Consider the following 13,637-nt stretch of genomic DNA (forward strand, 5'->3'; position numbering starts at 1 on the left):
TGCTGTCATAAATGCATCCATGTACAGTGTAAATATAGATAGCTTGCATTGTGACTAAGCCATCACAAAATTTTAGTATTATTGTTTAGTGCAATATCAATCTTTTGCCACCCCTGTGTAGTAGTGGTATAATAATACATCACTGCTCTATTTTTTGTTGCTTAAATCTTAAATTAAAGTATCTATAGTTCTTTAAAAACCCTATCCATCAATAAAGACAACTGATAAATGACTGAATTTAATAAAGTGTATTGCAAAGAAATTTACTGGTTTTCTACAAGCCTAGGATCTTTCATACTGCCTGTAGCTTTTCAGAAAAAAAGTACTTAAAGTTGCAGGAAAGTTAGTAGATTGCAGCTTTCCATTAAGCGTATCAGCACTATGGAGACACAATACATTGTAGAATTAACCGTTACCACCTCCTTATAATAAAGGAAGTTTTTATGGTGCGGTACCGTAAATCCACAATGTTGAAATTATTGTCTGATGTTTTAAATTTTGATGCAACATATTTTTATCATTTGTGACCGGATTTGCGAAAAGGGGTCTTCCACACACATCCAATTCTGTAAACTTGGAAGACCATAACTTAGTGTTTAAGCAATGTATTAACCTGAAATTTCACCATCACCCCTTTTCGCAAATCCGGTCACATTTGACAAAAATTCATTAAGTCAAATTAGAAACACAGTGTAGCTACAGTAGAAGTGAAACGCAAAATGAAAGTACTAAGGTGGAGTACACTTTAAAAGAGATTGCCACTACATCTGCATCAGTGTCCAGTGTAATCCAGAACACTAGTAACTCTATTAGATCAATTGGCCTGGCATGGAAAGTGCACCCCCAACCTGACAATACAAAGCTTCTCACAATTGGATGTTCATTCTGACGAAAAACTAAAAGATACACTACTTCAGTGTGGACCTTATCCACAATAACGTTACAAACAGAAATCTTGTCATAATATTTGGGGACTTGTTTTGATCAGTCATATTTCAGTCATGAAGGAACAAGATATCAAGTAGTAGCCAACAGCTATGAGTATAAAATAACAAGAAACTATTACAAATAAGTGATAATTATCAAAAAAATTATTAAGCTTCTGATACAACTCATTTATTGCATTGCCTTGTTACTGTACCTGTTGCTTGGAATTGGATATCTCCTTCCCTGGCTGAAATTATGATCAATAAAAACAAATTTTCCATAAGTATGCCTATATGTACCCTAATAACACAGCCATCTTCTTGCACACATGCAGTCATTGTCAATTGTTTACATCATTAAGCCATTTAACTTTATGATGACAAAAACTTAATGGTGACATTTCAAAAATGTGCTGTAATAATCTACCCATACTGCTGTGAAAAATAGTGAGATATAGCTGCATACATACAAGTATAAGAAGAAACTAAGTTAAATTAGGGATCTTAGAAAAATGTAGGGAAACTAGGGAGGTTGCCCTACACCTGCAATCCCTAATTCAGTCATGGTAGGTACACTGAATTAGGGATTAAATATCCACTAGTATATCTGCAGTTGTAGGTGACCTCCCTTGTTTTCCTACTTTTTTCTATGATCTACTTGAAGTTCTTAATTTTTCCTTCCACTTGTTGGTTTACTTTTCTGTAACATTATTATGACTGGTGAACCGTGCAAACTGCATCAAAAGAAAGGATGGTGCCGGAGGCAATGCTTTTGACTGAACGTATGCTCCAAATATTTTATGAATTACTAACTTAAAAGTGAAGTGGCCATAACGCTTCACTTTCAGCTATGCTCAGCCCATTACAAATGAAGAGCAATCAGGAGAAGTGCCTTTGCAATCAATTCAGTCTCATGAAAAATACAGATGATTCATGTGCCCCAACTATTATAACTGACTCGAAAGTGAATAAGTGACTATTATGTTTTATTTTCACCTACATTCAGCCCATTTCACAGCACTACAAATGAAGAACAGTGGGAGAAGTGCATCTGCAATCATTCCAGTCACCACAGAAAATTTCCATTGCTAGTGCAAATTGACCCCTTTGGCTGTCAGCAAAAAGAAATGGGACACAAAGGAGGACAAAGGTAAGTCCATGATACATACATTTTACGTACTGCGGTGTACCAAAAGGCACATCTCAGGATGAAGCAACGTTGAACACAAGCCCATAGCCTTAGCCTTTATCAAGATACGCTTGTCTGAAACCATCAGAAAGGCAGTTAGTCAATCAGTAGAAAATTCTATTGAATTATTGAAAAAAAATTGTAGCAATTTATTGGAAGCACTTAGGGTCATACTGAAGGCACTTTTGGGCTTGATTGTACCTAGCCAATGCTGCTAAGGCACCAGTATGGTATTTTGAAGCTGGTGTAAGGGTGATATTTTTGGCCACAAAAACCGAAACCTCCATGATCTCTAATATGCAGTACTATCATACTGTATGTTACACAACACCTTTTAGTTAAGTGCTTAGAATAACATACTTTGGCCACAATTTACATCCAAGCCATTGGCGATTAAACAGTTTATCAATGTTATCCAAGCTTACTGTGCAATGTCACCAATATACCACTATAGATAACCAGATCTACGAAAACCTGACACAATCGCACAAGCCTAAATTTACAGTATATAAAGCATTATATACCACTTTAGCATGGGTGTTCAAAGACACTGCTTGGGATATTACCCGGGCAATATCATGGGAAAGCGGTTTGCCAATGACTTGGATGCCCAGCCAGTTTAAAGAAACGATATGCTTTGACTCGTTATATTGAGCAACACAGAGCTTTGCTTTTTATTTTACAAGCCTTTAAACAGACCACAGAATGGCGAAACTACTACTGCTATGCTGAAATAGGTTAGTAAATTACAGTCCTAAGTACTTAACTTAATATAACTTACTTACCGTTCCAATAGCAAAGTTAGTTGGCTTAACTTAGTAAGGTAAGTGCGCCTAACTCCGGACAGTTTTTGCTTTCGGTGCTCTATCTCCGCCATGCAAGCGAATTACTCAATCCTTAAAATATGGTGAAAAAGCCTATCCTATGGTGCATCAGTCCTGCAGGTTTCATCAAAATATCTCCATCCATCGAGGAGCTGCGCTCCAAAATTCAACTATGTGTAAATTTCATGCATGCTCTTAACTCCGGACACTTTTTATCATGCCTGATACAGCACTTTCGAAGTTGATTTCGAATTTTAAACACCACCACGTTAAACTTGCATCTATCGCCCACCTCATACTCGATTTTGAGAGTCATAGTACCTTTCGTTGTCAAGTTATGGGTATTTCAAATTTAGGTGTATTTACACAAATATTTATACAGCTTCAATGAGACTAGCTCTTACAAAATAGTCCATAGGGCTGATTGTTTGCAAACGAAACTTGGTATAGTGGTAAGTCATAGTTGTCCCTCTGTACTGTATGAAAATGGACCAGATAGCTCTTTGAGCTTGGGAATAAGCAGCGATTATCGAAGAATTTTTGATAATTTTGCTACACACAGCAATAAATAATCACCTCGTTTAGAAAAACTAGCAGGACTTTTAAGCTGATTTTAGGATCACAGCATCATTGGATCGATTTGTTGTCACGCCTACAGGGTAAACCGCTTCATGGAATGAGTTGAAAATTGCTATGTAGATGGAGTAACCATCGTAGGAGTGCCTTTTGGTGGTTTGAAAAGAATCGAGATAAAGACCATGGAGATATGACACAAAACCCAACCTGTGTCACAATTACGCGATCGATTTTTATGAATAAAAAAAGTATTAGTTTTCACGCCTACTAGGCAAACCGCTTAGAGCAATGAGCTGAAAATCGGTGTATAGCTGGAATAATCTTCGTAGAAAGTCCTTGCAGTAGTACAGAAGAATCAGATTACAAACCACTGAGTTATGATATTGATGTGCACAGATTGACGGTTTTCCCAAATTAGGTCACAAATACACTGTATGTTGCACTATAAATTATCAATATTATCACTCAGCTATATTGGTGCATATTTACAACGAATTAGATATGACATCACAGTAGGCGATGCCCTTGGGACATACCAATTCAGTTAATGCCACAAAGTAGCTTCACAAAGTAGCTTCACAAAGGTCATTTCTGATCGCTATTCTTAATACTTGTTGTATATGATATTTTGAGCCAAAGTAGTTACCTTTACAGTTAGTGATTTTGCTGTGTATATGCATGTATTATTTTTTATATTTTTGGTAAAAGACATCACCTGCCGTGTTCTGTAGGTGATCAAAGGTTGTTTAAGATTACAACTATGGACCATCTCTTTTGAGAAACTGCTACAAGAGCCTTTCATTGATAAGTATAACTGGTGGGCACCAACTGAATTAATAAGAAGATTACTGTTCATAATTATGATCACAGCATTTCCTGCAAACTTGGTATGGTACATTATTGTTAACATCACTGTATTTTATTAGTTGCGTGTAGATTCCAGTAATGTTACTGGTGATGATTAGTGTGGCAATATACATGTATATTCAACCATACCAAAGATTGTGGTCTAATATATTAGAGGTTGTTTTATTGGGAGATATTTTGCTTATGGTAATGATCACATCAACTGATCATTTCAAGGTAATGACTATACAAGTATTAACTAGTCTATGATCCAGTTTGTTACAGACAACTGCAGTGTTTGATAGTGATCATTCCTTTAGTATTGACCAGTGTGGTAATGTGGACCAGATCAGTGAACATGCTGCAGTCTTGATCCCATTATATTTTTTACCAATAGTACTATTGTTTGGATTTGTTGCTAAAGAAATCTTCACTAAAGTTAAAGGAATACGTCATGACACGTTAGTTGTTTGTGAGTGTATAATCAGACCACACATATCCATACCATTAGCGATAAACAGTGTGTGTATATACAACTTTCAGTAACTACTTCTTTCAAAGAAAAAATGTTTACAATTGCTGTCAATTACATTGTCTAACTATAAAGAGCAGTGCTCAAGTATGTTTTACACAAGGCAGAGCTTCTAGTGGCCACTCCACTATAAGGCTGTTAATGTACTATAATAACCCTAACTCCTCACTGCTCTTCCATGTGCATCATACTTACACATACAGTAGATGTATATTTGAAGCCTGACAAAGTTTCACATTTAGTGCCTTCTCCTGAAACATTCTGTAGTTTATGTGAAAAGTATCCAATTTTTTTGTGTTATTGTATAATTATGGTAGATATAATTCTGAAGCCCCATCTCTGTTTTATAAAATCCTCCATTATTTAATAATCTGTTTAATTCAATTGTGATCGAAAATTCACATAGTAGTTCAAATGTTTTCATAAAACCCACATTTGGTGGAATGAGGGGGAGTAGTATGGGGGGGTTAATGATCCACTCAGTATACAATGATATCTTACTGAAATTATGCTTTTTGGAATGGGGCTGAAAACCATGAAAAATGATCAATATGATTCTCAAATACCCTAATCAAAACTATTGCAGTCAAGTGCTTCATGAAAAAATATGTTTCTAAAACTACACTAAAACACAAAAAATATTTGCCTCCTGTGGGAATCGAATCACTAACCTCTTACCATAAGAGGTAAAAGGTGTCTTACATCTGTAGAAAGGATGTTTTGCACTGCTTACAAAATGCTTTATGCTTATTAACCGTGCAGTCTGTAACACTAAAAATTGTGCAAAACAAAAGCTTCAGCTTTATTGACTGAAAATTGTGTGCCATAAATGTTTATGTTTACGTAGTCCAGGTGAGTGTGGTGATAGTGTTTCATCTTCATCATAGTGTACAAAATGATTAGTGTAGCAATCCAAAGGCTCAGTAATTTTCTGTTACAAAATACAGTTATTTTACTGGGCAGTGCCCAGGTTTATTTAGGGTTGTTAACAATAAACCACTGGTGCCTGCACTTTAAGTATAATTATGTTAAAGCATAGCCGCGAGTGCTATATGAAAAATAAAGCACAAGGCGCGTGGCTGAGATACTAATAAAGCATGAGGCGAAGCTGAGTGCTTTATTAGCATCAAGGCTAAGCACCTAGTGTCTTATTTCCATATAGCACGAGCAAGGCTATGCTTTAAATGATTTATGGAACTTTCTAGTCATGTAGCTTTACCATATACTAGGACTCGTAATTAACACATGTTGCACGAACTATTAGCAGCCCGAATGTACACAAACTGGTTTAACAAAGTAACTCACTTGTATTTCACCATAGTTTGGCATGGTAGACATTCAATGCGTATTTTGGCAGGTTTTGCTTGCAACCCACAATCAATTCTATTGTGAGTCACATGGTGAAATATTTCCGTGATATCTCCAGGACTTGTCTGTTTACATTAACAAATGTAACAGCAACGTTTCTTTCCCCCACCCATCATCGAAGCATTTAAGTATGTCTATAAAAGCAATCCAGTGGTAGAACTTGCATTGGCTGGGGTGATTGATCACTCAGCGTGGCGAGGCTATCAGTCTTCACCAGCTTGGGTGATTAGTAGGCTATTAGCCTGCACTAGAACATGTGGTCAACTGTGCTTTATTGCCCACAAAGAGTGCTTTATTAAAGAGTGCTTTATTCATTCAATAAAGCACTCTTTGCAGTGCAATAAAGCACTCTTTGTGGTCAATGAAGCACTGTTGGCCGGCTGAGAGTGTACTTTATGAAATTTAAAGTACACTTTCTTCTTTGATGTAGCCCATGCACAATTCTATAATATTATTACTGTCATAACCGACTATATTAAGCTTTAAAGTTTCGAGTACAGTTGGTGGGCTACCGGGTACAGCTCACACCTCAACTCTACTTTATGGAAAATAAAGTACACCTTTTCATTTGATGTTGTCTATGGAAAGCTCCATAAACTGACATTGTTAAAGTATTGCTCTGAAGTTGAGAAACATGCACTTACAACCAGATCAGAATTTCTTGAATTACTTTATGCTTTAGTCAAGAGGTATCTTCTAAATTGTTAGCAATGATACTATAGATTCGGTGATCAATTATTTTATACAAGAGTGATTTATGTTATGACAATGAAATATCCAGTATTTATGTATAACACATTGTGAAGTGTCTATCTGTTGTCCGTGTAATAAGCAGTGCTACATGTAGCCACTACAGCTCAGTGATAACTATACATGCTGTTGCCATACAAAATTATATTGCACATTTCATTTGCTGTTATCAATAATTTGTAGGAGAAGGATGTCATTGCACTATACAAAAAGAAGACGTTCTACTCCAACACATATAGTTGGCAATCCGATTGGAAATTCATATGAAATTAGTTTTAATTCAAACAAAGAAATGACATTACAATTATATCATCCCAAAAGCAAGGAATTAATATAGGAATTTAACCTTTGTCATTGTTTATTATGTGGTGTAAATGTACCAATATAGTATGTTCATTTTATATACACATCAAGTATACAGAAATATAGTTAAGAATGCAGCTACCACTTTCACACCTCAGATTAAAGGAATTCCAGAGGATACATTTGCCATGTATACCTCTTGATAGGGATACAACTAAATGTACACCGGTGTACATTGAAATGTATCCGGGAAAGTGGTTGCACTTCCAAAGAGCAAGCTGCTTTGATCAAAGCATGCAACGCAAAGTATTGATGTGGATCAGGTAGTAATACCACCCTGTTGGCTTAGCGATTATGGGATTAAATTAATGCTCAATAACTAGAATTGGAATCTAGAAGCACTCAGATGAAGGTGTTTCAGTATCCTTGCCATTCTACAAGGTGGGAAATGCTAGTTAAAGGTGAGAACAAGTCTTGTAGCACATTCACAAGTGTTTTAGAACATAGCCAAATAGACCACACCCACATTACAGATAACACAAGTAAACCACTAAGCTTATCCTTTTAGGCCTTTAGTGTATATAAATTAGTCTTTTAACAATGTTGTAACATTAAAACACATACAAATTCCCAGAAATTCACCCACCTCAACTTTTCTGTGATATCCTTAGGACTGTTATATTCTTACTGTGCTCAAGATATTATACTGAAAATGCAGATGTAAAATTTCTTATTGTTTTACAGTGACTTAATGTGTTGCACTACTCCAGCCTGTTTCAGTACTTTTTATAGATGTGCTATGGTTCTTACTCTAGTTAAAAATTCCTAATTCGTTTGTGTACTTGTATAAAAGAAACCAGAAGGTTACATTCATATTATTGGCATGGATGATTACTTATCTGGTGCAGGCTAAGAGGTATTACAGTAGCTGTAACATAGGCACTTGGGATTTGCTTGATATGTAACTTGGGAAGTTGGAATTTGCTTGATATGTAGCTTGGGACTTGCTTGATATGTATACTCAGAGCCCGCGGGCTTCGCCTTCAGGCTTTAGGCATACATATCAAGCAAATCCCTTACAACTATTGCCTATGTTAAATAATGCGTGATATGTATACATACATACTGTACTTACATTCATACATCCTGCAGACAGGCGAAACACAGCTATTGTTGCCCAGTGAGTCAACATTGGGATGCTTGTGCACCACTCAGGTAATGTATTCAAGTCTAGTGTTGGAAAATCCTCCTGGGGAAGGACTGGTAACCCGCAGGAGGACCATCCAGGTCTCAATGAGATAGGCTGCAGAACTCAAAGAGTTTCACAGTGACCTCGCAAGACAAGAATAGTTGGGAATTTGCTTCCCCAGTTTACATCAGGTACACATTGATGTTACAGTGTACCTTATTATTTTTATATTGGCAGTTATTTAGCATGAACAAACCAATGTATGCTTCATGCTATTGAGAATGACAGCTGGACACTGAACATTTGAATATTTTACCTTGCATATAAAAGCTATATGGTTAGTGGCTGTTAAAAATAATATGCATCAAAACTTACTGAGGGATACACAGCTTATTAAAATTATTGATGATAATAATAATTAAGGTACCTCTTCCACATATCTTACACATATCTTACATGTATCAGTATAATCAGTAATGCTATAAGTGTTAGTGTGATTACAGCCTGTCATGTTTTTTTTATGGAGAGGTGCATGTGTTACACCTGTTCAACCACATAATAATTGTAGTGCTCAGCTGATATTTATATAGCTACATAATAGCTGTATGTATTCCGAGGTCAGTACAATATAGCCAGTGACTATATCGTAACTATATATCATAGCTGTTACTTTTATAGTATCTGGCATTACATGAGAGACAGTAGTTGCTGGTTAAAGTTTTGCTGGTTAAAGTTTTGCTAGTTTTAGTATACTATGTTATAAAGCAATACAGCAGTAACAAAATACTGTAATATAATTTCAAAGTCATGAAACAAGTTTTTCTCTAGCTGCTATCACAGGCTAAACATTGAGAAGAGGAGAAACTCAAACTATCCCCCACAAGTCATGACAAGTCTACGTATAGGTGTACAGAAAGTGGTCCCCAGAATGACTCACTTTAATAGAGCAGTGATGCATTTTAATATTAAAAGTATATACTGTAATAGAGCAGTCATAAGTGTTATTGATTGAGATGGTAGAAATAGTCTAAATGCTAGCTCTCTCTTGAAAGTGTTAATTGTTAATTTTGATCAAATGACATAAATTGCTAGTTACATACTTTATAGAAACTAGTAAGTCAAACTAAAAATGTCTGATAGGGAGAGGTGGTCTTTCAACTGATTGTTCATAATTGTAGCCTAGGAATACCTTAATGTAATTTTACAATTTGAGGCAAACACTGGCTACCATTATTCCCTGGGCATCACATTGCAACTACTGCAGTTTGACAGCAATTTTCTATTTCAATAACATCATTCTGCAGTGCATACACTATATAATTGTGACTGGATTTTGGAAAATTAGCCTTAATGTCATATTTTAAAACATCAAAATTAATATTTATGATCAAAAAATAAGGCATTCCATACTTCCAGTCAGCTTTACAGTGATTAGAATCATTAGTCAGTAACAACAAATTAATTCTGTGAAATACTTTAACAGGTTCATAAGGGCTTTAGTGGTGACAAATTAAAGTGTGGATTTCTATGTACACTGTATTTCACACATGACATTAAGATTGATTTTCTGAAGTCTGGCCATAATTATAGTCCAACTTACATAATTTTATTTATTTATTTATTATTTGCTTTACAGCATACATACAACAAGATATGTACAGTATAATCACTAGTAGTTGTTAAAATCTAGTGTATGCTGAAGGTCTACTGACATCCAGTGCCAGTGGCCAGGAGTAAGTAGTTATAGAGTACTTATGAAGATTAGTTGCAGTTACTTATATTATATAAAACTCATTAAAGCAAGGGTTACAGGTGATCACAGTTGGGGGGTTGGGGGACATACAGGGACAAACAAAAAAAAAGTGCATTGTCTTGTCAACATCAAAATTCTGTTCAAAATAATTCCAAAGAAGGTTTATAAGTTTATACTTGATAGTACAGTGGAACCTCCCTTATCCGGACCTCTATTATCCGGGCACCTTAATTGTCCAGACAGCCCAATTGGTCATGTGGCTTGTAGTTTATTGACCATAAATTGGCATAATGGAGTTTGGTTTTGGATGAAAGCACAAGGAGGGAGCCTAAAGGTTGCTGTTTACCTGTTTGGTGACTTGTTTATTCTACTAATAATAACTACCACTTGGTTGCTAGAGGTGATAATGAATTTTTACAGCCCAGGGGAGTGACTATGAATGCTCTGTAGTGACTTCCCCCTCTGGCCTCTGCTCACTAAACTGCATACCACTAACTGATAGCAATAACATTACTTGTATTTAAGTCAGTCATTTTAGCATAATAGCATGTTATTCTTAGTTACGGACATTTCTGAGATACGGACAGTAGTATGTACCAGACCGCCCGGATAAGAGAGGTTCCACTGTGGGTAGATTAAGATTGTAATTTATTATTGGCAAAATATTCCATGTGTGATTGAGTCTGCTGAAAAAGAAGTCGTGGCTGGAAACATTGGTACTTCTTACATGTTGTAGTTTATAGGTAGAACCTGATCATGTGTTTTCTGAAGTAAATTTAACATAGTCAGTGATATTAAATGTATTGGTAGGACTTTTAGGCTTTTGATAAAAAAACATTATGTCACAGGTGTCCAAAACATACTTTAAAGGCGAAATTTTGAGCACAAGTAGTCGAAATTTGTGACTGGGCCTGCGAAAACATGGAATGTGGGCACAAACTACACCCCAGGTTATATCTCAGTACTGGGACAGAATATCTGCATTCTGTAACTTGCATATTAAATGCTTACCTAAAGCTGAAAATTGCATTGCAATAGCATAATGGTATAAAAAGTTATGAGTGATGGAAGTTTGAAAATATAGGAAAATATCATGTCCACATGCCCTATTTTTGCAGGCCCGGTCACATTTACAGTTGCCGATATAGTCATTCAATATGTACTTTGTTGTGTGACGCTGAAGCTGTTGTAGTTGTCTAATATCTTTTAATAGGTATGGTTTCCATAGTGTTGAGCAAAACATTAATTGGGATCTAACAAGTGATATGTATATAGTTGTTTCTTGGATATAGTAGTTATGTTTGTTGAAAAGGAACGTCGAAATGAGCCTAACATCTGAAAAGCCTTTGATATTATGTGTTGGTGGTGGGGTCCCCAGTTGGTGGTGGGGTCCCCAGTCTAAATCTGATGAAATAATGATATAGTGCACCACGGCATAAACTTCCAAAAATTAATAAAGTGTATATCTCCCAGTTGCATTGAGTAATCAAATCAGTTCTTGGTGTGGGAGCACCCTGTAGCACAACCTAACTTTTACACCTTTAGTTGCCATGGAAACTTTTATTAAATGGTGGATATTTTTGAAATACCATTTTTGTAGTTTTTGTAAGTGGTTCTATGTTTTACATCAGAATTTTAAAAACTATGTACCACATGAATTGTTATTGATGTCTCCCTGATTCTTACTGATCAAATTTTGAAAATTTATTTTTGATTCAAGTTTCAGTAGTACAGATTATGTGTTTTTCAGGTAATTTCGTAAAAACGTATGTAGGGTTTCAAAAATTAATTAATTGTATTCAAATTATTATCACCTTTTCCCTAAAAGAATGCTTAACAAAACTTACAGAATAGATTTTAATTTGGCCTAAAAGTTGTCAACAGTTATTTTTAAACAATATAAAAATCAAAAATAATTTCTATTTGGTGCACACCATCTAAACAGCCATACTTATGCATTTTCAATATACCTTTGGATATAACTGATCACTACAATAAATACTATTTATTGCAAGATGCACTAATGCTATAGCACAAAGGTAAGGAATGATATTATGTAATTTTAAAAATGCATGCTTGAACTGGATTTGGAAGTTTATGCCTAGGGACTGTCACAGAAATATCGGTCCGGGTAAATTCGGTCCGGCCGGACCGATTTTGGATACCAAAACTGGTCCGGCCGGACCAAATTTGGTTGACCAAGTTTAGTCCAGCCGGACCATTTTTGGCATCCAAAATTGGTCCGGCCTGACTAAAATTGGTCCGGCCCAAACTTGGTTGGCCACATGCACCGGACCCTAGACCACTTGGACCAACTATATATACTAGTACCTTACCAACCAAGAATTGATGTATATAAATATTCCTTCCTCCCAAGAACTGTACCAGAATGGAATAGATTAGATGATGAGATTATTGAGACTGACTGTGTTGAAGAATTTAAGCAAAAATTAGCCCCTTCTATGTATATAGTTAAGTAACTTATCATAATTGTATATATTTTTATAGTTTATTATTGTAATTGTACATATGTATATAATTAAGTAACTTGTCGTAATTGTAGCTACATACTTATATAGTTAAGTAACTAATGGAAATTGTACACATGTAATTGCACATCAGCATTATACCCCTGGAGGGTCCTGCTGATTAACAATAAATAAAATAAAATATAAATAAAAATAGTTTTGGTTAGCCGGTCTGCGGGTGTACCCGGCATTGTGTGGACAGGTCTGTGAAACGGCTACTCTAGGAAACACTACCACTCGTGTTACATCTCACTATTAATCTCCCATTACAAGTACATGAAACCTTACAACCACAATCATTACCCATATGTGTCAATTACAGGAGATCATGTGTAGTGCATGCATAAGTCTGCGTGTACTATCAGTGTTACAGGTCGGTCCATGCTAAGTTTTTTTGTGACAGATCACTGCAGCCGACTTAGCCTGGAAACTATATAATGAGTAGTGTAGTTTCGTTTCCCGACTTGATTTAGCTACGGAAAATGCATATTACAGTAGTACAGAAACTATTCTATGTCGTAGCTATATATGCAGCTGAATTAACACACACTATACACAGTCGCAAAATTAATGCTGTTTTAATTTAAAGCAGTGTGAGATGATAAAAGTCCTGCATTCTTCTTCTCCATATCAATAGCTAGCTGTCCGAGTGGGAAGTAGAGGTTTTCTTCCGGCATCAGTACATCAACTCAAGTGCATGGTCAATACTACATGGACTCATGGTGTGCATGCAATGTTGCATGCAAAAACACAGGTATCAAGGTATTCTTTTATGACTATATATTCATAGCTAATTTTTGTTCATTGCATCTAATTTATGTATGTATATGTATGTGGTTGGGTGGGTGTACAG

General features: G+C 35.8%; 1 protein-coding gene across 1 annotated transcript in view; it reads left to right on the forward strand.

Moving 5' to 3' along the window:
- The window catches only part of LOC136257996 (uncharacterized), a 48,427-nt gene extending 40,892 nt beyond the window's left edge, over positions 1-7,535 (forward strand). The window contains exons 17-20 of the mRNA XM_066051296.1: positions 4,247-4,402; positions 4,452-4,598; positions 4,647-4,822; positions 7,195-7,535. Of these exons, the coding sequence (XP_065907368.1) occupies positions 4,247-4,402; positions 4,452-4,598; positions 4,647-4,822; positions 7,195-7,348 (633 nt within the window). The 3' untranslated portion in view covers positions 7,349-7,535. The remainder of the gene's footprint in view (positions 1-4,246; positions 4,403-4,451; positions 4,599-4,646; positions 4,823-7,194) is intronic.
- The last annotated feature ends 6,102 nt before the right edge of the window (positions 7,536-13,637 follow it).

The sequence above is a fragment of the Dysidea avara genome, chromosome 6 (genome assembly GCF_963678975.1).
Source record: "Dysidea avara chromosome 6, odDysAvar1.4, whole genome shotgun sequence".
Taxonomy (NCBI): Eukaryota; Metazoa; Porifera; class Demospongiae; order Dictyoceratida; family Dysideidae; genus Dysidea; species Dysidea avara.